Source organism: Diuraphis noxia, unplaced genomic scaffold (assembly GCF_037042655.1).
Source record: "Diuraphis noxia isolate RWA-SAM2 unplaced genomic scaffold, SU_Dnox_SAM2 contig0001, whole genome shotgun sequence".
In the NCBI taxonomy this organism is placed as follows: Eukaryota; Metazoa; Arthropoda; class Insecta; order Hemiptera; family Aphididae; genus Diuraphis; species Diuraphis noxia.
In genome coordinates, this window is record NW_028301711.1 from 101,899,757 (window position 1) to 101,926,952 (window position 27,196).

The window sequence follows — 27,196 nt, forward strand, 5'->3', positions numbered from 1 at the left end:
TTTTTTTTTAGGAATTTATAATATTTAAATACGTTAAAGTATAGGTATATAAATTTTAGTTTATTTACTATCTTATCTTAAATTATTTAAATTTCCATAATTATATATTTCATACGGTATAACAACTTATTATTCTTAATTATAAATACAAGTTAATACATTTACTAATAATGCATTAAAAGTAATTATATTTTTAATTGCAGTAAAAATAATACACTTTAATGTAACATATATCTAATACATTTATTGAATTGATTTTAGGTAACTTGTTTCAAAAATTATCTGTTGATTTTAAATTGATTGGTCCTTGGACAAAATTACCCATGTCTCAATCAGACCAAAAGCTGTGTTTTGTAACATTCAATTTGAATTCAAAACCAGTGCCTACAATTCAAAAGTGTATACAAATTTATGAAAATTATCATTTGACCTTTGCTGTAAATGGAAAAATTATTCAATTAAAAGAACATGGTTATCATATTACTCCTGGAAATAGTAGAGATGAATTAAAATAAAAATATTTATTCTTCGTTTTTTGGCCAAAGACCATTTTGTGACAATATAATCTATATCTAATTTATCTACAATATCTTTTTCACAACTCAATATCATCAACGAGCTAATACGGTTTGAAGTCAACGTAGAATGTAAATTATGTTTAATAAGTTTAAGCTTACTAAAAGTCCATTCACTAGAAGCTGTTGTGACTGGAGAAGTAAATGTAAGGCGACAAAACCAATTAGCCCAAGGTAATATGTATTTTACTTCTTCCGATTTTTGAAGGACATCTATACATTTTAAATTTTCATTTACACATTGGTGACCCAGTATTTCCCATTCTGCTGCAACTGTTTCATAATCTAAGAGCTTAGCTCCATAACTCATACGAGAGAAAAGAGAAAAGGCTTCACTGAAATCATGTGATGTTTTCACTTTCAATGGTACACTTAATATTTTATACAAGGGTTGAATTGTTTCAACAGAACCATTTAAATTTGAACTTGATAAACTAATCAACGTATCTAAAACTAAATTAAACTGCTGTCTGTAAAAATTGAACAATTCATAAGGAACACTATTGTCAGCATTTTCATCAAGTCACTTAGGTCGCTTTATGGTTCGGTGATAACGATTAAAGTTTGTATTTGAATCAACTCCAAATGATTAAGCTGTAATTTTAGCACTGTTTATCAAATTGTCCATATTTTCTGTTTCTGATCTAATCGTTTGCAATGACGAAATCATACTTTTTATTAAAACTGCTGCATCACACACATTGAATTCTTTGGCCTATAAATATTCTGTTAAATGCTTAACTTTATATATTATGTTCTTCATAAATTTAATATAAATGAAACAAAAAAATTAAAGTTTAGAACTTTTTTTTTTGATCCAATAGCTTTTGTTTTAGTTAAACTATCATAATTATTTGAATCGTTAATATATTCCAATGTGTCAACAATTGCCTCTAAAGATGTCCATACTGCTTTGATGCTTTCGGCTCGAGCTGTCCAACGAGTTTTGGATACATTTCTGAGCTTCAGACTTCCCTCAATTTTTTTCATACGTTCCATTAAATTACTTGATCTTTTTGTACTTGTCGAGAAAAATACATAAATGCTTTCAAGAATGTCAATGAAATTTTCAATTATATGACTAGCCTTACAGCCGTGTTCTAGAAAATAATTTATTCTGTGTGCTTGACATGGAATGTATGGAACTGTATGTCCAACAAACTCAGAAAAATAACGTTGAACTCCTTTATTAACACCTATCATACTGCTGGCATAATCATATGACTGAAATGATACGTTTCCAGTATTTAGTCCATGTTTTATTAAAATGTCATATATACTTTTTGCCAATCCATATCCAGTCTTATCTGTAACTTCAATAACATCAAGCAATCGTTCATTTGGTGATCCTCCTTGGTCAACATATCTCAAGCAAACAGATAATTGGTCCTTAAGTGCAACATCCGGTGTGGTATCAGCTAAAACTGAGAATATATCAGATGTTGACACTTCTTCAACTATATTCTTAAGTGTTTCTGCAGCTAAGAGTTCGATAAATTCATTTTGAGATTTCATACTAAGATATGTAACTTGATGAGAACGCATCGATTCGTCATTAAGCCATCTTTTTAATATTGCATTGTGACGGGAAAGTAAAAGAACCATTTGATAAAAATTTCCATTTTGTAACTCATTTGCACCTTCATTATGACTACGGAACGCAAGTCCTTGTCTCGCCAAGGTACGTGCTAAATCTATCAAAATACTGACTGCATCTTTATTAAATGCTTGTTCTTGTTTCTCACGTATGGCAGATTGCCGTAACTGCTTATTGAAAAAAACATCAATGTTTTTAGATTTTGTGGTAAATGCACAATAATCTAACATGGCTTCTTTATGTGAAGCTGATGAAAAATGTTGGGCTAATTTTCCTTGTTTATCCTTCCCACGGCTTTTCATTTTTTGCCACTGCTTTACACCACCAACTACCCATGCTGTATTACTATGACCACATCGATGAGGAAATAAAGTACATATAAAACAGTACACGGAATCATTAAAAATACTATATTCAAGCATTGGATATTCAATAAACCACTTGGAAGTGAACTGCTGTTGCTTGTAAGCAGATATACTAGCATCTTTTGGGTATGAAGATAATTTTGGTTGGTATGGTCCAAAAAAATTAAAAACTGTCGTTGACATGTACTTTGAATTACAACACGCTTACCTGGATCATGATCTACAAATGAATCAATTGAATCGTTACTTGCAGTTTTAGATTCAGAATCATGGCAAGAATTTGTCATATCATCTAACACAATTTTAGCTAGTGTTACATAGCTATCCAATTTACTTTTGATACTAGTTACACTATGTGAACTTTTTATCAAAAAACCTATTGGACTTGGAAATTTAGTATTCTTAATGCTTGTCAACTCATCAATTAACTATAAAAAATCTTGTTTGATAGCTTCTAAATTACCAACACAGGTAATCCAAGAATTTTCATTATAACCATCAACTAAAAAAAAAAAAAAATGATTGTATAATTTTTATTTTGTTACTCATGTGATTCTTTAATTAAAGGTACACACTGCAGTCTGCAAACAAATTTACCAGTAAAAATTAGAGATGATTCTGATACTTTATTCAATTTTTCTATTTCACATGAGGACTGCAACATAAATTAGAACAACAATTAGAATCAAAGAGTCAAGAAAATTATTATCATTATATAAGTATATCATAAAACATTTTTTTTTTTATAGAAAGTACAATAATAATTACCATTCCACAACTGGTCTGTGGATAAGCATCACACATTTTGGGCTCTGGACCGGGTTCACAAATTTCTTCAGCCTATTAAAAAAATGAATCATTTAAATATACACAAAATAACAACAATGCATAATGCATATAAACTAGTTTATGAGGGAAATTTAAATTTAAACAAAATTTTAATTTAAACTAAAGAAATCAACCAATAATTTTTAGGTACCTAGTTGATAATTTTATATCTTTAAACTTAGATATAAGAATAAAAAAATCAAACAAAAAAACTTACCAATTGCTTATTTTTTTTTGGTTTTGATGCTGCAAACGGGTTGCTAGGGGCACCAAAGTGTTGTATTTTCACTTTTTTCCCCTAATGCACATCACGTTCGTGTTTCAATTTATAGTCATTATTAAAAACACTACCACAATCGAGACATTCAAGCTTAAAACGTTTGCGTTTAGATGCCATGTTTCAATAAAAATAGTCGCACAAACAATTTAAATCAAAATGAAATAGAAGCGAATTTCGAACAGCCATAACTGCAAGAGTCCACGATCACGAATAAATAATTATAATAATAATAATATTAATAACGTTTAATCAATAACTTCGTCATCGTGTCGAAAATTGAAATCGAATGAAAACGTCATGTAATATATATAATGTAACACTATAGAGGATATTGGAATAGGTTTAGTTAGAACATTGAATTGACTGCTGCAGATAACAGAATGCTGGGTACCGAGTACCGACCGCGACATCGGTGTTTTCCATTTCTATTTTTAGACATTAATATTCCTATACTAGTGATAATAATTTTATAACACGAACACAATTATATTTGCTCTTCTAGCAAACCTTATCTGGCTAATCATTGATTATTCGACTGCCGAAAATAATGTAGGATATCGTCGGCTTCGTGGCAAAACCTCCCAAGTCGAAAAAATTGATTTTTTTTTTGTTGGATGCACTGTATTTTTGTGCTCATTTTGATACCGCGAAAACTAATTTATGATAAATATTTCATATGATAACATACAAAATATAAAACTCGTATCTCAATAGACAAAAGTAAAACCACGTAAGTCGACTTACGAGGTTTTGCTTTTGCCAGCTTTATCAAAATACATAATAATAAAATATTCTGAATTTTTAATTCTCCCTAACCTAACCAGAGTCCAGAATATTGTTTTAATAACGTAACTTATTAAATGTGAAGTTTTTATTTAAAATATTCATGTACTTAGCATATTAATTATATTTAATAATACATTAGTATTCAGTCATGTCTTTACTGGGAGATGATGATATTTTAGATCTCTTAAATGAATTTGATGATACTATTAATGACTTAAGTGTTGAAGAAACAGGTGATCTGAATAACTGTGATTTGTTAAGTGTTTCTGATGTTCCTATTACTGAAGGTAATAATTGACAAGATCAATATAATATTAATATATTTTATAAACTAAAATATTCAGTGTTCTAATATTAATTGTATTATACTTAATTAAATAATAATATAGGATTAGAAACTAACCGCAGTGAAAATGTTTTGGTTGATAATAGTGATGAAATAGGTACTCTGAATAACTGTGGTTTGTTAAATTTATCTGATGGTCCTATTGCTGAAGGTAATTTACTAGATTAATAATATTAATATATTTTATAAGCTAAAATATTCATTGTTTTAATATTACATAGTTATAAAATTATAAATTAAATAATAATATTATATGATTAGAAACTGACTGTAGTGAAAATGTTTCGGATGGTAAAAATGCTGATGAAATAAGTACTCTGAATAACTTGTTAAGTTTATCTGATGTTCCCATTATTGAAGGTAATATATTTTTGTAAAGTAAATTAAAATATTTAGTTTTCTAATTAGGTATTTATAATGTTATAAATTAAATACATAGGGTTAGAAACTGAAATTAGTGATAATAACCCTCACCCTGTCAAGGCAAAAAGAAAATTACATTTTCAAACTGGTGATGAATTAGACTGGATGAAATACAAGAACAAACTTTTAAGAATGAAAGGAAAAGATTATAAGGGATTGAAGAAAAATAAAGACAATAAATTTGTATTATCTGAAAATAAATCTGTCAGAAAAATGGGGCCAAGGTGTGATTCCACATTCTGTAAAAAAAATGTAGTTAAGAGAAAATGTTTTACTATCAAAGACGATGATAGGGAACAATTATTTAAATCATTTTGGGATAATATGACATGGTGTGAACGTAAAACTTATGTGTCAGCACTATGTCAGATACACCCTACTAAAGTTAATAAAACAGGAACTAATATTTCTAGACGGGCAGATACAATTTCATATTTTTTAAACATTAATAATGAAAAATTACAAGTCTGTAAAAAAATGTTCCTACAAACACTTTGTTTGAATGAGTGGTCAGTCAGGAATTGGATTACTAAATCTTCATCTGGTACAGGAATACATATAAGTCCTGAAATTATAAAAAAGAAAAAGGAAGTTGGAAGATTATCTGGTGGAAAAGAGGAATTGATGAATTTTTTCAATAAATTGCCAATATTACCATCTCACTATTGTAGATCCAGTTCTAATAAAGTTTATCTAGAATCATTGTTTGAATCAAAGACTGCCTTGTATAATGCCTATAAATCTGAATTAGCCCAAACCAGAAAGAAGGTAATTTGTAAAACTGACTTTTTTCAAGAATTTGATAAAAGGAATCTTGCTTTATATTCACCCAAGAAAGATTTTTGTGATCTTTGTGAGGGGTTTAAATATGGTCACATCTCTCAAGCTGATTATGATATTCACCAAAATCGAAAAACCGAAGCAAGAGATGCTAAAAATTTAATTAAAGAGTTTGCCATAAATAACACTAATAAATATGCTTCATTAACAATGGATGTCCAAGCTGTCAAATTAGCACCCTTTATTAGAGCCTCATCTATGTACTATAAGACAAAACTTTGTGTGCATAATTTTACTGTTTTTAATCAGGCTACTGCAGACGTTTGTTGTTATTTGTGGGATGAAACAAATGGTGGTCTAGAGGCATCTGTTTTCGCTACTATGGTTTTAGATTATCTAAGCAATATGATTGAGAATACTCCCACTTTATGTAATATCTCACTATTTAGCGATGGTTGTGGATATCAAAATAGAAATACTATACTTTCAAATGCCTTGTTAAAGTTTGCAATTGACCAAAATGTTACAGTTACACAAAACTTTCTTGAAAAAGGACACATACAGGTGGAAGTTGATAGTGTTCATCATACCATAGAAATGAAATTAAAAAAAAGAGAAATTCATTTACCGACAGATTATATCAATGTTTGTAAGGATGCCCATATTAAGATTCCTTATAGGGTTAAATATTTAGAATTTTCATGTTTTAATGATTATTCACTAGTTAAATACTATACCTCAATTAGACCAGGTTCATCTAAAGGTGATCCTACAGTTACAGATATCAGATGTCTTAAATATAAACCTGACTCATTTATACAGTACAAATTAATGTATGATGATGAATGGAAGGATTTACCCCACAGAAACAAAAAAGTTGGCACATTCCAAGTAAAAAGGTTGTATAAGGATAGGATAAAAATTAAAAATGAGAAATTTGAACACCTACAACAGCTCAAGAGTGTCCTACCGAAACATACCTGGCAATATTATGATAATGTACCTCATAATATTACAAGCAGTAAAACTAAAAAATTCTGAAGTTATAATTTGATCTAGTTTTTAAGTAATTAAAGATTTTTAAATTGTATTATTAATAACATACTAAAGGGTTAAAAATTATTTTATTTGTTGAGTTTGCTAAGATTTGTTGAATATTTTATTTTATTTAATTGTGATAATTATTATAATCAAGTCTGACACTTTTTTTTATCTTTAAACATTAAAAGTTGCTTTTTGTAATATAATTTGTTTGAGATTTTAAAATAGTGATATTACAATAGTCTGAAATTAGGCGTGTTATGTTCTTGAATAAGCTTACAGTTGTGATTTATTTTTTAATAAAGTGATATTATGATAATGTACCTCATAATATTACAAACAGTAAAACTAAAAAATTCTGAAGTTATAATTTGATCTAGTTTTTAAGTAATTAAAGATTTTTAAATTGTATTATTAAAAACATACTAAAGGGTTAAAAATTATTTTATTTGTTGAATTTGCTAAGATTTGTTGAATATTTTATTTTATTTAAATGTGATAATTATTATAATCAAGTCTGACACATTTTTTTATCTTTAAACATTAAAAGTTGCTTTTTTTAATATAATTTGTTTGAGATTTTAAAATAGTGATATTACAATAGTCTGAAATTAGGCATATTATGTTCTTGAATAAGCTTACAGTTGTGATTTATTTTTTAATTAAGTGATATTATGATAAAATATGAATTATTTGTGTGGATTATAAAAATGTTTTCCTTAAAAAAGTTACAGTAAAACCTCGTATCTCAAAATTTCGTAAAATCAAAAACTCGTAAGTCAAATTTCTATTACACAAAATAAAAAACAATCTTTTTCTTCATTGAATTAAATCGACAATATAATTAATTAACATAATATAAAAAAAAATATGCAATTGTGAAATATATAACCCTACCACAGTTTTTTGCTCCTCCTAAAAAGTTTGATAAAAGTGACTTAGGAGGTTTTGCCACGAAGCCGACGATATTTATGACGTAACTAATACGTTATTAATACTTAATGTACTAATTTTACTTACTACTTATTAGTTATTAATAATATGAACATTTTAATAATCTCGTAATATATTACATTTTGAGAATTCTGAAAATTGCCGACTATTACTAAAGTTGCTGACATTAGGGGGGTGTCAGTTGTAAGTTATGACATTGTATTTTGGATTAAAACATATGATTTTAATATTCAATAGTTAAAATATATATTAATGAGTGTAATTCAATATTTTTTTATGATTTTTATACATGTTTACAAATAATTAATGCATATGGAAACATAAATAATAAGTAAACAAAAATAGGAGAAATATTTAACTGAAAATAAATAATACTAAACTCTGTTCAAGTTGAAAAACGTAGTTGGCATCCAACTCGTGTACAGGGATGTTACAATACAACATGGAAGCTGATATACAGAAAATTGAATGGGTGGGACCACCACTGACTACGTTTCTTAATTTGGACAGAGTACAATAAGTAACAATTTAATTAAATGAGAAATTGAGAGACACATGATAAGGAATTAGAAGCACAACTTAAGTTTTACACGGGGTAAATACAATGATTAATTAATATTAATATATTATTGGTACATATTGTACATAACAATGATCAAGCAGTTATTGTAATAATAATGTCATGCACATATAATAACAAATAAACAAAAATGACGACAACAATAAACAATATTTACATAAGATTCATAATTTTGAATTATATACCTAATTACGAGTATGTTTGGTAATCATCTCACCGCCACTGCCTCGATAACATTTTCATACGTGTCCTTAATACTAGTCTTAATCTTTAATTTTTCACGACTGTTAGGTGGATTGTTAACATCTACTTCAAAATGGTTCACCTAATGTAGGCCGTCCGCCTGAGATGAACAATTTGATTTCTTGCTGGAAATATATTCGTGCAACAAGCTCAGCTTTGTGCCTACACAAAAAATTTAGGGCATTTTACAAATACAGAAATAAACTAAAAATTTTATTTTGTTTAATTAAGTATGCAACAACTCCTACTACATCATAAAATCAAAAATGTAAATTGTTAGGTATAATATGAAGTATAAGCAAAATTACGGTACAGGCCAGTAGGATGGTCTGACCAAATACTGAATTGATAACATACTATCTTGATAGAATTACATTTAAAATTAAAAATGTATTTAAGAAATGTAATTTTTTCATACTTTATCATAATGACCTGTTCTAAAAATATTTTCTAGTTTTAAATATACGTAAACTAAAACAAAGTGTATACTGATCCTACACACGTACCGTATCATAAAATATTTTCTCATCTTTAGTTTATTGAGGTATAGTGTCTTGAGACTTAGCCACATTCATAGTATTGTCGTCAGCGATTGTGTTAGTTCGGCATCATTAACGTCGTGACCGTTGATTGTCTGCTGATGCTGCTTAAACAGAAAAAATACAAATCAATTTATTTTGAATATTAAAGATAACAGATACATTTTTAAATATTTAAACCTCAACGTACTGTATGCTATACAATACACATTAACATTATATTATGTACTTACTGTTGTTACGATGGTATTCTGTTGCTCCTCCTCGACTAGCTTACGGCGAAGCCCCTCAACTTCAGTCGATACAATTCCATTTTGCTGGGTGAGATCTGGACTTGAAATTTTCACTGAGGAATCCGTACTCACTACGCAACACTTTTATAACGGTCTCGTGCTCTGTTCGTAAACATTTTATTATGTCCACGATCTCCAACCAATAGTACCAATAGTATATCTTGAATCACATTCTTGTCCTTATTAAAGACAATTTCATTTTCATCAGTTAGTCTTTTAATTGTAACTTCGTGTTCTTTAATTGTGCCATCATATTTCTCACGAATTTGCTGTATTTCTTGTTGGTGCTCTTTACGAGTTTTTTCTTTAAGCTCGCGCATACTTTGCAAAGCAGCTTCTTGTCGTACGCCCTGGCTGTAATTTAAATTACGTAAATTGTAGACCAAACCCTCATGATTTCTTTGCATATCATTCATCATCAATCCGTGATTCAAATGGAGCTCATTAATCTTCGAATTATAATACATATGCAAATTCATAATCTCCACTTCGTGATCCATTTTAAGCTTTCCAATAGCCTCTCGTCTGTTAATTTCACACTCCATACGCACTTCATTGACCATAATATTTAAGTCAATATCAGTCCGATAATCATGAGTTTTGCACGCATACTATCAATTTCATCACGTAAGCTCCTGATCGTTGAGTCATGCTTCTCGCAAAATGTCTCGTTATCTAAACTCTTGCTCACGCTTTCTGAACTCTCCAAATGATTTGTGTCCCTGGCAGAATCTCGAAGAGCCGTTAAATCTTTGGTGTGAGTCGCCCCAACAACAGGAAACTTGTGATCTACTCTCGTAATCTTAGTCGGGGCCTGCAGGTTGTCGACCTTCACAATCAGAAGTTCGTTCGGTTTTTGGGAATCTGCTTGCAACACGTTGTCTTCTTCGGTTCTGAATGTTTTTACTGAAGGGTCTTCTTCAGCGCACATTTGTTTCTTCGTTACGTCAACGTTAGCCTTATTATCTTGGAGGATATGGCGCTGTTCAGATTACTTAACCGATTCAGTAGGCGCAACAGAAATTTCATTAGTGGCAGGTGTAGCGTTATGCTTTTGAGGTTGAATATCGTGTCGCTTTCTTTCCAGTTGTTGGCGCTTTTCTTCCTTCTTTAATTTTTGTTGTTTCTCTAATTCTTGTTGCTTCTCTCTCCGTTTCTGTTTTTCTTGTCTCTGGAGCATTTCTACGTTCAATTGAATTTCTTTTCGTTGTCTACGAAGCTCCTGCCTCAATAATTGTTGCTCCAGCTCTTGCAACATTTTTTGATCCTTTATTTTTTTATTTTCTTTCTTTTTCTTGTTGACAGTAATACTGATACTGCTAGTCTAAAATAAAACAAAAAATAAGCAATTAATTATAATATAAATTTAACGAAGTTTAAGTTTCAACGTTTTAATTTATCATTAAAAATTTTTTTTTTTTTAATTTCTGTTGCCAGATTATGTCTATGTCATGCATGCTAGCAAATCATGCCAAACAAATACTTATTAAATGTATAATCAATCTTGCCCGAGTAGGCTAGCTAAATGATTTTGATTGCACGTAAAAAATTAAAATATTTTTACTACATAATATAAATATTGTGAGGAGCTGTGGATTTTTAAGGCCGCAGAAACCACCCATGTGGGTAGGGGAACACTACCCACATGACCTACCAGCCGCACCGCGTGTGAGTCCGAGGACCTGGTCAGTGGAACTGGTAGGTTTTTTACACACGCAGTGATGAATGAACATCAAAGAGTTAACATAATACGGGGACATAGAAATATTAGATTTTTTATTAAATAGTAATAATAATAATAGTTTAGGGTTATGCAAAAGTCAGTTTTTTTGTATTTTACAAAGGCACAACGTGCAGAATAGATAATATTAATAATTTAAATACGAATTGACATTTTGTAAATATAATAAATGGGCACATGGCTGGTGCCGTAATACAAGTTATATAATATACTAAGATAATACAATGTTACATTTTTCATAGTAGCATATAATAGTTATTGAAACTACAATAACACAACCGCAGTATGGCATGGAAAATGGAAATATGGGAATTGGGGAAGAAGGACGTATCCACGTGTCGCAAGTCTGCTTTATTGATATATATTTATATATATTTACGTATAAACAATACAAAATCTCGGCCCACAGGGGACGATCGACCGTGAGTATTCATATCATACCACAGCGACACCCACCGGGTTACCGACGACAGAATATGTTGTGGAAAGTATAGTGAAAAAAGAATATACAATGAATTAAATAATATTAATAATATAATATCATAGTTATACTGATTATTAAGAATAATCTAATTTAATGGCTTGCGACAAATACAAGAGAAGGGAATAGGGAAAGAAAAGATAAAAAAAAAAATGGACACGCGCCATGCGACGCCCATACATCGTGCCTTTAAAGGGGGGCCAGGGGAAAAATAATACGTTACAACTTGACAGTATGACCGGAGCTTGAGTTGATTCATAAATTGGCTTCGCCCGCCACGGGCCCGCAGTGTGGATTCAGCCCATCATGGCCGGTTGACAATACGTATATATAAAAATGAACTATGAAAACAATAGAAACGTGGTTTTATTGAGGCCAGGTACGTTGAGTTGGTGGAGTCGACGGTGATCAAGACCAGCGGGTTAAGCACTTAATCGACCGCAAAGAAAAAAGTGAACGCTGACCGTCGATGATTCCGAGCCGTTGCCAATGTCCGTTGATTTTGACTGGAGAGGGTAGGTCAGTGTCGTCTTTTGCGAAATTAATTACATTGTTGTGGCAAAGATAGGATGCACTGTGTGTGATACTGTCTTTGACGACGATGGCGAGCACGGCGGCAGCCGCCTGCAGCCACGAGCCGAGCGGACGAACACTGCGGTATGAGGGGGTCGGGGGAGAATTGTTATGTAATAATAATATTGTCGTGCGTAATAATACTCATGTTGTGCGTATTTACCGGGAATAAATAATTATTGGAGGTTTGAAATTCTGTGACGTTACAATATATATACTGATAGCAGACGTAACTATATAATATAACATTTTTCATGTTATGCTCAAAAAAAAGGTGTAATTTTTGGCACGTAGCGTTCAAATAATAACCAACTCATGTGGCTCTGTTATTAGGACGAAGATAAAAAAATTAATAAACCTACAAGAGCAACGATAATCATTCGTACATAAAACCTAGTTTATGAGAAGATATTTTTAACGAACTTAAATGTTTGAGGTATTTTTTGCAATGTGTACTATAAATTTGTGTGATAAACTTATAATGTAATGTTTAAAGTTATAATACTTAACAATTGTTTATATATCATATATCTGAAATGTACAGTAAATTATTATAACTCTTATGAGAAAATAATACAGCAATTAAAAAATAAATAAAAATACTTAAGTAATTTAAACAAGTGAAAAAAAAACCTAGCTTGAATGAAGAAATTCTTTAATTCATTTAAGATTGATTAATCAAATACATGAATGCTTTACACATTAAATAAATCATATAATTAAATTATAAATTAGAGCCTATAACCTGGTTGGTGGATAAAAATAGAATATTTTTTTAAAGTGTCATCATTTAATAAAATTTTATTTTAATAAATATAATTTGCATTTGTGTTTAAACATAAAATGTGTTTGTAAAGAGGAGATATTCGTGTGGTAGAATTAAGAGTAAAATTAATTTTTGCTTTAGTAAAACAATTAAATAATGAATAAATAAAATTAAAAACTAATATTTTTTTAGCTAATATTTACGTTCATAAAGTGACAATTATTCCTAATTTCAAACTCTTCACGTGAAGAAAACTTTTTTTTATCTGCGTAATATTGGTCATACTTTTAATAAGAACTCATTATTATTCAACCACATTTCCACATTCAACTAATTAATGTATTAAGGAACAATATAAATTTACTAAACAAGTGGGGTGGTTAAAGTCACGACAGTTAAGTATTAAAAAGTTTAAGATTATGTTACCTCGGGTCCATGTTCTATTTTACTTTCTGTATGCACTTCCAAGCGTTCCGAAAGTTTGTTGTTCCCACACAAATCTTGAATATTCGTGTGATCTTTCAACGTTCTTTCTGTTCAGTGTTTATTTCAGGGTGGTGTCTGGGGGGGGGGGGTATACCCCCCTCCGTATGTCAAAACGAAAAAATAATCCTATATTAGATATGTATCGGAAAAAACAAGACAACGTTGATGATCCACCAGTTATACCTTCACCGGCTTCACCCACTGAAATAATTGAAGATCAAGAAAATCAAAGTATTTGTAAAGTATTAAAAAATTATTCTTATCAACAAAATTGGGAAAAATCGTTTAACTGGCTATATTATAATATTAAAAAGGGTGGGGCTTTTTGTAAGGTATGTGAAAAATTTCTTAGTAGTAATCATAGTGCTTTACAAAAATCAAAAGGTATTTTTATATGTACTCCATTTATAAATTATCGAAAAGCTACTGGTAAAACTGGTAAACTCTTAAAACACGCTAATTCAGAAAATCATGCTAAAGCTATAGCTTTGAATGAATTATTTTTACATGGAAAAAATGAACCGATACATACACAAATGATCCAACAAAGTAATTCAGAAAAAATACAAAATAGAATTAATTTTTCTACTTTTGTGCATAGTGATTATTTTTTGGCAAAAGAAGAGATTCCTCATACTACTAAATATGAACCATTATTAAATAAAGTAGTGCTAAAACAAAATCAATCTTTACTTGAGTGGGTGGAAAAACAAAGTGATAGTCGAATTACACGAGTAAAAATACAGCTATTGAAATACTAAATTGTATTGGCACTGTTCTTGAAACTCGTGACTCAAATGAATTAAAAAATAAATACTTTTTATTAATGGCTGACGAGTCGACAAATATTAAAAACGTTTGTGAAATGACAATAATTATTCGTTTTGTAACAGATTGTGGTAAAATTAGAGAATTATTTTTATGCATTGTAGAATTATCTGGCACAAATGCGGAAACTATAACAGAAACTATTGATCGAGAATTTAAAAAAAGAGAACTTGATTATTCAAAATTAATAAGTCTTGGTTTTGATGGTGCTGCAAATTTTTCTGGTAGTATAACTGGAGTACGAAAAAGACTATCTGAAATAGCACATAGAGAATTACAATACATTCATTGTAGAGCTCATTTATTATCATCAACATTAACTTCTGCTCGTAATAAATATGTTTCAATTAAACGAACCCTCCAAGTTGTTAAAGATATTTATAAATTATTTCATAAATCTGCTAAACGTGAAAAAATATTCCATGATATTCAAGAAGCTATAAATGAAAAAAAATTGAAAATACCGGAAACTATTGATACACGTTGCTTTATTTGAATCATTTGAATCTTTAATTACAATCACTGAAGAAGATGTATTGAAGATCTAATAAATACTGTAATACCATCAGATTTATTTAATTTTTTATAATAATTATAACTTGTAAAACCATCAATGTGAAAAACGAAAGTATCTTTTTCCAACTACGTTTCAAACAAACAGATTATATCAAACATAATTTCTGAGGTATTTAAAAAAATAATAAGTTCATTAAAATGTTTATGAATACTTCGAATATTCATGCTTAGGACTACCTAAACAATCGTTATTATTTTTGACAATATTATTTAAGTTATTTATAATCTGCGTACTATATTTTAAATTACTATTAACATTTAAAAAATTAAAATCTAAATTTTGAAAATTATTCATACTATACAAAATAATTACGATGAATAAAAGAAAAAAAGTTTTGTTTAGTGTTTACTTGTAATTATCTAGTAATCCCATAACGACGTAATTTTTTTTTCCGCGTCCATATTTTGTAATACTTCTAAATGTTCTTCGACGAAAAAAAATGGTTTATTTTCATTGATTCCTAATGATTTTAATGCACTTTGGTTATTTGTGCCTTGATCACAGACTAACATTTTTGGACATAAACCTATTTTTAATAATTCACTTTTGACATCAACTATTAAATTCTTTAGCAATTTATGATTTACCCCTGAGTGCGCTAAAAAATATGCTACTGGAAATTTCCATGAGGTATATATTCCTCGAGCCATGAATACCATCACCGAATTAGCGGTTTTTTTTTATCGACCGTAATGTCCAAAATCTTCGAATCCTTCGATAAAATCGTAGTCTTTCGAACACTCCAAAAATTCTTTTATATATATTTCATCAAAACTTACACTGCATATTTTATCGATGGTTGATTTATTTTCAAATTTTTTTTGTATATGACTAAAAAATGATGTACTAAATCCAGGTAAAAATTTTGACTCGCCTATCCAACGACGAATTGTAGATGGACCGGGTAAATTAATATTTTGAAGTCTTAAAAATGTGTAGGCTGCAGGTGATTTATAAAATAAAGTTAGAGCTAAATTTTTTTCTTCTGATGTCCAAGGAGTTCGTTTTTTTTTAAGTTGCATTGTAACTATTGCTCGAGAATTTTTGGAAGGGAATTTGTGTGAATACATGAGACTTCGTAATGTGTTGCGTGTTTTAAATCGAGTTACACGCCCTTTTAACTTGCTTATTTGAACCATTTTATTGCGCAATTTATTCTTCTGTTCATTTATTATTTTATTTTATTTAATTTTCCTTGGGGTGTCATCATTTGTAAACATAATTGTTTTTGAACATGAGCTAGGCATATCTATTATGTCATTAATTCTAGTTCGTTTTGGAGTGTCACATATAGAAGACGGGCTAGGAAAAATAAGTTCAGTAACATCACTTCTAGTTCTGTTGTATATTTTAGTTGGAGTAAGTGTTTTTAATTGTAAATCTATTTCATCTATATCTTTATTTTCAATAACTGCTGGTAAAATATTACCTATAAAAAAAAAAACAAAAGAATTGTGTTAGTATTTATATTTTATTTGCATTTTATCTCACAGTGATTTTTATTTATTAATCATTTTTAAATTATTATATATTCTTAAATCTGATTTTTTCAATATAGGTACAAATAAGTAACAATTTTTCATTTCATATTAGTACAATATGACCCTATAAACTTAAAAAAGCGAGGTCAAGTGAGTACCGCTCTGCTGTGCATGAGGTGCAATGTGGATCACTATTATATACCTATTATAGTAGTGTTAAATTTGAATCCAATGATAGGTATCATTGTATACGAAAAACGATTATGAACGGAGATGAATTGTCAGCCTAGGATATAATATATAAAATATATTATATTTTAAATAGGGCAGTGAAAAGGTAGTTTCTGTTTTAATGACCTGGATACACCAAAATTTAATTTATTTCTTTTATAATTATTGTAAGCCAAACTTATCTAAAATCTTGTACTAAATTTTAAACTCTTGACTACTATAGTAAAAACAATTTTATGAATTTTAACTATAAAATAATTTGCAAATATTCATGATTTTAACGAATTTTTGTCAATATTTGAATTTCAAACTCTAGTAAAAAAAAAGTGCCAATGTATTCTTATAATTTTTGAATCACTATAAGACTAACTTATGATGAACTTTACATTAAATTTTCAACTATTTTGACTTAGCCAAAAATTTTATCGATATTTATATTAAAAAAAGGCGGGTAAGTCGTGGATGTCGCTCTTCTGTACAGTAGGTTACAAGTGGGTTACTGTAATGGATGGAATTAAATTTGAATCCAATGATATATCATTGTATACGAAAAACGATTCTGAGCGGAGACGGTTTATCTGTAAGGTTAGGTTAAATCTAGTGAATCTTGGCTCAGAGATGATTAATTTAATTTGACTTTCCAGTGGACATTTCTTTTATTTTGCAACTGCAATTGTAAAAATATGTTAGGAGCCTTGTATTAAATTTTTAAATCTTAAAATTAAAAAGAAAACTTTAATGAATTTCTATCTAAGATAATTTGAACATTGCCGTAATTTTTACGTACTTAGTCAAAATTTGAACTTTAAATACTTATAAATAAAAATTTTGACAATGTATTCCTTTTATTTTGCAACTGCTATTGTAAAAATATGTTAGGATCCTTGTATTCAATTTTGAAATCTTAGATATAAAAGGAAATTTTTTTATGAATTTCTAGCTTAAAATAATTTGTGAATTTTCGTGATTTTTACATAATATGTTGTCAAAATTTGAACTTTAAATGCTTATAAATAAAAATTGTGACTATGTATTTCTTTTATTTTGCAACTGCTATTGTAAAAATATGTTAGGAGCCTTCTATTAAATTTTCAAATCTTAGAATTAAAAAGAAAAACTTTTATGAATTTCTATCAAAGATAATTTGAACATTGCCGTAATTTTTACGTATTTAGTCAAAATTTGAACTTTAAATGCTTATAAAAAAAATCGTGCCTACGAATTTTTAATATTTTTTAACTGCTATTGTAACAATATGTTAAGATGTATTAAATTTCCGAGCTTTTCTGCCTAACAAATAAATTTTTATCGATATTAATTAAAAAACTAATAATGATCGAAAATTTCAAATGCCTATGAATAGTTCAACTTAAGTCGAAATTGTTTGAAAATTGCATGGTGGATAGAATATACTTATATAAACATTCGGTGAAAATTTCATGTATCTATGGTCATTCGTTTTAATGGTGCATCAAAAACCAAAATCGATTTTGTCGAAAAATGAGTGTGCGTAAAATTTCCCGTTTTTCTCTTAATTTTTAGTTTGTTTTTCTCGATTATTTAGAAAAGTATTACTGCCCCAAAACGTGATGACAGACACAAAAAAAAAAAAAAATAAAAACACATCATGGTAAAATCAATACATTCATCGCTCCGCTCAGAATCTAAAACTAAAATAAAACAAATATTTCAAATGCCTATAAATAGCATTAAAATAAACGAAATATTTTGAAAATTAAACCATATAAAGAAAATGTCTATCCTTATAACTGATGAAAATTTCAAGTATCTAGGACTTATACTTTTAATAATAACAAATGTTTAAAATCGTTTGGAGATAAATTGTTATCGTTACGCAATTTCGTAAAAATTTTAAATTCAAACGCACATACAATTTTTCCTATAATAATGTTTCAAGTTTTCTTTATAGCTATTTGAAAAAAACTTATGAAAAACTTGGTGTTGAATTTTTTAACCTTAGATATAAATACAAACAATTTTATGATTTTTCAATTACAAAATTACTTGCAAATTTTCGCGATATTGACATATTTCGTAAAAATTTGAGCTTATAAAAAAATTGTGACCATCAATTTTTGATTTTTTTTAACTATAATAAGAACATCTCATGAGGAACCTTGTATTAAACATTTTTTGGCAGCAGGAAATTTTTTTATCAAGACTTCAAAAAAAAATTCTCAGAAAAATCGAAAATTCCAGTTATCTATAAATAGCTCAAATAAAGTCAAAATATTTTGAAAATTTAACCGTGTACAGATAACGCTAGTATAAACATATGGTAAATTTTTTAAGTATTTATAGTGATTCGTTTTTGAGTTACCACAAAATTTTAACAAAAACTGGTTTAGCGTATAAATTTCCGTTTTTCTGTCACTTTTTTGTATTTTCCGACTTTTTTTAAAACTACTGTAAATTTTTTACATTTTACCTCTATAATACACTATGGATATTTACTTTGCCATCGGAAACTACCCACCGAAATTTGAAATTGAAGCATTATTTCGATAAATTATGTTGTACACACACACAAAACACAAATCACTTCGTCCAGAAAGGATTTATTAGGTATGAAACATTTTTATAATTATTGGGCATTTTAATATTATTATAAATTATTAAAAATTTATAAATCAAACTTCTAAAAATATAGTTTTTGAATGTTCTAAAAAACTATCATTCATAAATATTAAATACCTATATAATATTATCAAATAGTGAAAGACTAAATATATTACATTAAAAACAAATTTATTAGAATAATAAAAATCTCTTACCAAATGACTGCGGTTGTTCAGAATTATGTTTATAAGGGATTGCCGTTGGTTTCAAATTTTTATTTGAATTATTCATGAATGACTCTGGAGAAAAATGCTCTTGACATATATATCTATTATATAGCTGTGTCTTGTCTAAAGACAATAAATTTACGTTTTCTATAAAATAGTATTATAATATAATTAAAATATTAATACTTTAACAATAAATATTATGTATAGGTATATATTTTATGCAATTTATTTCTTACCTGAATTAATTATCCATGTTTGATGTCTTTCATCTTTTGGAATCCGAAACATTGATAAATTAGGAAATTTTGTTGTTGTTTTAAAACAGTTAAAATATTGACATTTATTGCCAGGCATTTTGTATATAAAGATAATATACTTTAAAAGTGCCAAAGTAAAATAATGTAATCGTAGGTACACTATTCAATATATTATAACAAATTAAAACGCTAATGCAATAATTTTATACACTCGTAGTAGTCGTAGTTCCGTACACGTATACGCAATGGCAGATGAACAGGGACTAAAATTTGGTCAGGATAATCGATAAATTGTATTAAGCCAATATACCTACCTATTTTTGTATAGCTACCTATATTAAATCACCTCATTGGCATTCCTTTTCGGTTTGTTTGGGTGTCCAAAGTCCCATGTCCTAAGCCCAACAAGTGTCCTTAACCATAGCTATGTTCATGCGTTGTTATAAACATAACAGAATAGATCACAAATACGCAACATGTACACAATATACATGAAGGTACACACGATGGTATATGGTGTGTTATAGACGTTAGTTGTTTAGAATAAGTTAAGATATATTCAGATAAAATACTAAAATGCTCAAATTAAACTATTTTTTTACGGCTGGTATTGGTAGAAATTTATTGATATGAATGTACCTATACATCATGCTATTCAAATATACTAATTTCATAGGTACTTAATTTTAAAATATGTAATACTACTACAAATAGTATACAAATACTTTAAAATGGTTATAACTTATAGGTAAGGAGGCCCATAACTTATTTTTTTTGTTTCTGAAATTTACCAAAGTAGTTAAAACTAGTATATAATTCAAAGAAATAGGTTTTCATTGATTTTATATTTTTCAGGGAGGCATATTGTCATTATTGTCCCCCTTGCCAATTATTTTGCGCTCATCGTGAATAGCAATATCAATATTATGCAATATGTGTTTTTGGTAATAAAATGTTATTATATGATCCATCTACTTATTTATAAGCAGCTAATTACATATAACATTAATTTTAAAATATGTTTTGCATAAATTATATCTTGGCATCGAAGAAAATAGAAATAAACAATTTAAGGACCAAAATAGTAAATTGTATGCGCCCATGAATTAATAAATCAGGCGCTGCAGTAGGTAATATAGAAACATTAGAAACTATTAATCATTAAGTACCTATTCTATGGCAATTTATGTATAATAAATAATAAATTAATAATATTAGAGAATAAATTACTTTATTTTTCAATAACAACATAGGCTTCACAATAAACAATAATATTAACGTTAAAGTTTTGTACCTTTTTATAATCGTATTTTTTCAGTACAAAAAAAATGTGCTTTTTAAAAAGTCAATAAGTTCTCATCTTTTTAATGATATTGAATTTTAATTCTACAATAGTCAAGTAAAGAAAAATACAAATTGTATTTCCAAACTGCGACAAAAGTGTTTAAAGAACAAATTTTATGTCTTGCGTCCTATTAAATAATATTGCGTATTTGGTCACACTTCTTGAAAGCGGACCACTACTCTCTCCTTACCAATGTATGATGGAGCTAATCCCCCGTGACAGCGACTGCCAGCCTTCTTTCACCCGCCTTTCATACCTATGACGGGGCCTAACACTGCGTGACAGCAGCCGCCGACAGCGCTCTGCAGTGGTCGCCAGCAATTAGCTGTTACCGGTTTTTTCTACATACCGTAGGCTTATCTGTATATTATAAAATCAATGGTGCGAGCAATGACGGGGTAAATACTACTAAATAGATATTTTAAGTTCAAATTAGGACACAATTAGATATTTTATCGATGACTATTAGTTATTTATTGAAAATTCTGTTCATAAATAAACCACAAATGCTATGCTATAGTGTTAAATAATAGTTAATATTTAATAATTATTCGTACACTATCATACCTGTTTCATATTTATTTATCTTTATAGTGAAAATTCTTTGTGTGTACAACTCTGAATTTACTACTATACCTAAACTATAGCCTTGACTATGCCCCCATCACTATCTACAGAATCTAATATGACAACCGATATAGATAATGCAGATCATCATCGCCACTGCTTATATATTTTTTTTATCACGGAGTAAAGTTGAATGTAATAATTATTAATTAACAAACTTCAAGTATCTTACAATTTTCAAACTAGTTTATGATAAAAAATTATTGTAACCAAAATATTATTGTTGAGTAATACTTATTAGTTATGTCATTAATATTATGTTTCACTAATCTCGGGACATCTCTTCAGTTTAGCAAAATCTCATTAATTTCATTAACTTATTTTATTTGAAATACTCATAAAAGTTTACTAAATAGACTAAATTTCAAACAAAATTCATCTCGACCATCTCCCAGCTTTCAAACTTTGTTTACGCCGACAGTGCTCCTTATACAAAGGTTGGCACCTACGACTCGCACCACACAGGATTTGATAATTACTGAAATTACAAGATTCTTTAATAAACAATCTCAATTTTTATTACATAAAAAAAAAACATTGATGAACAACTTACTAGGGGATGGCCAATCCACCTAATTAAAACAACTTACCAATAAATAACAATATAATATTTAAAATGATTATGGGATTGCTCATTACAATTACATGACATAAATAGGGAAACTGCGGAGCTGCTGATGATGAGGATGGATCCAGATAATCTTGAGGTGTCGAACTGACGGTTTGGTTTGACCGAACTGGTAGGTGTGGATGAACTGGCCACGTGTATCTTGCAGATGGATACGGAACTTTATAATAAAGGCTGTATCAGCACCGAACTGGCTAAACTTTGAGCTGTTGTCAATTAGAAGTTTATTACTTGATTGACAGCAATAACTTTGAATAATATCAAGTTAGAAAATAGGTTATTACTGAGAGAAACCATTAACCATGTGTAGTGTATAGGCATAAGCCACAAAAACAACAACTACAAACAAAACGGTACTAAATCGAACTGACTGGTAAAATGAACCGACAATCAACAACAGTGAACAGACAAGACTAGCGTCGAAGCGAGACGGCAGATGTCGAAAGGCGTCCATGCTCAGTGTCGCCAACACTGGCAGGGAACGTTAGCCAGTGGCACCTAGGTCGGGGTGCGAGCAAACTTATTTCAATTATTTTCATTGATTTTACTTTTTCACAAAAAATCCTTGTACTTCGGAATCTATATAAAATTTCAACAGTATAAAAACGTCTGAGGGAATCAATGAGAATACTTTTTTAAGAAGGTCTCTATTCCTAATAGAAGATTAAGGTAGGATATGACTATTATGTTGCAAGTCTGTACGAGGGTCATAGACCATACCCACACAGCAATATAATATTATAAACACGTTTCCATAATATGTTAGAGGAACATAATTTAATGTCTAAAATATTGTAAAAAAATGTTTTTTAAGTTGTATATTCGTGATCTGAATATGTTTTGGCACAAATATCAATATGTTTACAATATGATTTACATATATTTTCATCACATTCGTTATAACAGATTTCCAATAAATGATTTTATGATGTTTTTCAGTATATAATATATATATATAATATATATAATATTCTTATTTCTGAAAAACTAAATAAATTATGGATATTATTGTATAATATCAGTATAGTAGTATTGTATAGAATCTAGATATAATAGGTACCTATAGTAAATAATAATTCATTTTTTGGATACTTAAATATTTATTGAAAAAATGTATTTTTTAATTTTTTATTATAATAATTATGATCTGGTAATAATTAATAATAAGCTATGCCAGAATAATATATTACATTTAAATATATATATAACATCATATATGAATAAAAAATAGCAATTAAAATTGAAAGAAAGGCCATTACATATATTGAACAAAACAAGCACATTATAATTAAGTGTGTTAATATTACTAATTTAATATAATAAAAAAAATTTTGAAATCAACTCGTAAAAAAAATTAAATACAATGTAATATTAGGTATGAAAATATATCGTGAAAATTATAATTACATAATACTTGTAGAAACATAATCAATTTAGCAAAAAAATTATAAAATAAGAAATAACTTTTGTATGTATAATATCAATAAATATTAAATACAATAAAAATTATAATACCTAAAGTAGTAAAGTGTATATATAATATATTATAATAACCATATTATATAGTAAATATAAATGAAACAAACATAGAGTATAAAATAAAAAACTTGATTGATCTTCAATTTATATATGATCAAAATATATCAACATAACAAAAAGTATAAAAAGTAAAAAAATTGAATATATCTTTTTTTTAAGGTAATTATATAATATTATACAATATAATAATTAAAAAATTATGAGTAACCTTTTGTATAAAAAATTGATAATAATAACAATAAAATAATAAATTATTTATAAGTGCGGCTCTACTACATGAGTAGAATCATTTTTTGTTTTTGTTTTTATTAAGCGGTTATTAGCTTGTGCTAACCAGGATTTTATTGGGGTGGAAATATCACAGTCTGGCACATTTTCAAATTTTTTCACTCTTCTTATAGAATCTAAAATATAAGAAGAATTAAAATGTTGAAAATTAAAAAAATTTCATTTTTACCAAAAATTAAAGAACAACTGCGGAGTTTTGAAAAGTTTTTTTTCCCTTTGAAGCCGATGAAAGAAAAATTTGACAAAAAGTTGTCTGTAAACATTCGCTGCATCATAACTCTTATGGTTATAGGTATGTTCTTTGAAATCGCCCTAGATAATATAATTTCCTATAAAAAAATAAAAAAATTTAATATGATGAAATAAATGTTTTTTTTTCCATAATTGTATTTAACATATTATTACTCACACATTGCCTTTTCTTAGCTTTATCCAGTAATATATTTTCAAACTCATCCAAATCATCATCATTCTTAAGAGGCCATAAACAAATTAATGAATCAAACATAATATCATCATTATTACCATTTGTATCAATACTTCTATTATACGATTTAAAACTTTTGAGATTTTCTTCAATAAAATCAATTTTCTCTTTTAAGCAATCGATTTTATAAGTATGACTTTTTATTTCATACTTTATTTCTGCCAAACATGAAGAAATGTGTTTTTCAAAAGGCACATACTGATTTGTTTCTATGAAAATAATAAATAATATATAATTAATATAGCCTTATAAATACAAAAATCAAACATCATATTATACAGTGATTTAAAAAGCATATGATCATTATTGGTCATCCTAATCTAAAATTAGTGAAAAATAATTATAATTTTGAAATAAAAATTTAAGTTTATTATTTTATATTGTTTTAAATTCTACATAAAAAATTAAATATATGCAGTTAATTTACTTAAAAATAGCTAAGTATGTGAAAAATTTGCAATAGAATCCATACAATTCAAAATACATCAATATCCTAAATCATTTTGATACTATAATCAGTAATTATTATAATTATTAATTGATAATGCAGAAACACAACAAACACAATGATCACTATATAATATTATAATGTTTAGTATACCTAAATGTGTTAGTTGTTTGATATGCCTACTTTTGAAAGATTTTTTCTCAGAAGAATACAATAATTTATCAGTGAAAAGACTTCTGTTTACATTCGAACCGCATTTTGAATAATAAGATGACCTTTTTTGTAAAACATGACTTGCAGATGGATTATTGTTACTCGTCAGAGTTGTGTCTAAAATATGCATATTTATTAACTAAATTTATTTAAAAACAATACAAAGGGTATATCCATAATAGTTACCAAGAATCTTTAAAGAATTTTTTTCAAAATTATTATCATCATCAGTGAAAAGACTTCTGTTTACATTTGAACTACTTTTTGAATATGAACTTTTTTGTAAAACATGACTTGCAGATAGTTTTTTGTTGCTTGTCGGTGTTGTGTCTAAAATATGCATATTTATTAACTAAATTTATTTAAAAACAATACAAAGTTTATATCCATAATAGTTACCAAGAATCTTTGAAGAATTTTTTTCAAAATTAATATTATTTTCATCATCAGTGAAAAGACTTATGTTTACATTTGAACTACTTTTTGAATATGAACTTTTTTGTAAAACATGACTTGCAGATAGTTTTTTGTTGCTCGTCGGTGTTGTGTCTAAAATATGCATATTTATTAAGTTGATTTATTTAAAAACAATACATAAAGAGTATATCCATCATAGTTACCAAGATTATTTGAAGATCTTTTCTCAAAATTATTAGTATTATCATCATCAGTGAAAAGACTTCTTTTTACATTTGAATAGGATTTTTTATCTTTTTTCTGTTGAACATTTAAATGGTTTGGAGAAAATTTTTCTTTATTAACTGAAAAAAAATGTAATTATTATAGCTAATTAAAATAATTTATATTATTATATTATACGCATTACATATTACATTTTTATAATGTAATATAATATCAAATAAATATATTGTTATGATATATTCATAAACCACACAAATACATAATTTAATATAATATAGTCATACAAAACACAGATGGTGGGCTCTTCATCCCTTTACTTCTTGAATTTTTTACTATTTCAGGGGAACTGCTATTACGACTGACTCTTTTATTTGCTGCTCTAAATTGACGAGTGTAACGTTCATCTTCTGCAGTAGATAAATCAGATTTAAATTCAGCCGTAGATAATTTACTTTTTGCTTCTTCATATGAAGCTAAAATTAAAAAAAAATTATTTATTTGAAATGTAATAAATGATGTACAATTATGAATTATTATTACCAAATTTACGACCAAGTTGTCGTGCAGGAAACCAATTAAAATCGAATTTATTGGGATAAGTTCTTCGAGTAACAAATTTATTTACATTAGACAATTTATTAGGCCAGGCACTTTCATTGTCTTTATACCAGGTACTTGGTACTACTTCCACAGTATCTTCTTTATAGAAATGGGCAATTATATACATGATGATGATGATAATAATACCTTATTACAATATATGGTATTAATACTAAAATTATATTATAATCTGCAAATAATTATTACAAAAAATTGAATAATTTGACAAATGTTGACCATATTATTAGGAATAAAAATTAAATCATAATACTAAATTACCTATTAACTAGTTAACTAACTATATTTACATTATTTGTATTAGGTATACATTATTGTATATATATAATATAATATATATATATATATGTATAATTATTTTTTATGTAGTTTTGTTATATTATAATAAAGTTTTATAGATTTCAGAATGTAAGATAGGTAGTGCCACATATCTATCTTTAAAAGGCAGTACCATAATTTTTTTACTTATTTTATTAACATTCCATAGCTGAAAGTTAGTT

The 27,196-nt window shown here is 27.9% G+C and overlaps 2 protein-coding genes and 1 long non-coding RNA gene across 3 annotated transcripts; all 3 read right to left on the minus strand.

The window, feature by feature from the left end:
* Positions 1 to 1,164: 1,164 nt before the first annotated feature.
* LOC107172469 (zinc finger MYM-type protein 1-like) lies at positions 1,165 to 2,824 on the minus strand. Its single transcript, XM_015522756.2, has 3 exons — positions 2,746 to 2,824; positions 1,380 to 2,656; positions 1,165 to 1,290 (listed from the first exon to the last, which is right to left on the minus strand). The coding sequence occupies exons 1-3, from the start codon at positions 2,822 to 2,824 to the stop codon at positions 1,165 to 1,167; spliced, it is 1,482 nt and encodes a 493-aa protein (XP_015378242.2).
* A 5,823-nt stretch (positions 2,825 to 8,647) lies between these two features.
* LOC149062911 (uncharacterized) lies at positions 8,648 to 9,709 on the minus strand. Its single transcript, XR_016189918.1, has 3 exons — positions 9,571 to 9,709; positions 9,305 to 9,441; positions 8,648 to 8,960 (listed from the first exon to the last, which is right to left on the minus strand). It is a non-coding gene; the product is annotated as an uncharacterized LOC149062911 (long non-coding RNA).
* Positions 9,710 to 24,214: 14,505 nt separating this feature from the next.
* Positions 24,215 to 26,972, minus strand: LOC149062912 (uncharacterized). Its single transcript, XM_089216335.1, has 9 exons — positions 26,619 to 26,972; positions 26,363 to 26,551; positions 26,057 to 26,197; positions 25,836 to 25,985; positions 25,623 to 25,766; positions 25,407 to 25,553; positions 24,698 to 24,984; positions 24,458 to 24,617; positions 24,215 to 24,404 (listed from the first exon to the last, which is right to left on the minus strand). Exons 1-9 carry the CDS (start codon positions 26,803 to 26,805, stop codon positions 24,256 to 24,258), a joined length of 1,554 nt encoding a protein of 517 aa, XP_089072461.1. The 5' UTR covers positions 26,806 to 26,972; the 3' UTR covers positions 24,215 to 24,255.
* Between the last annotated feature and the right edge of the window lie 224 nt (positions 26,973 to 27,196).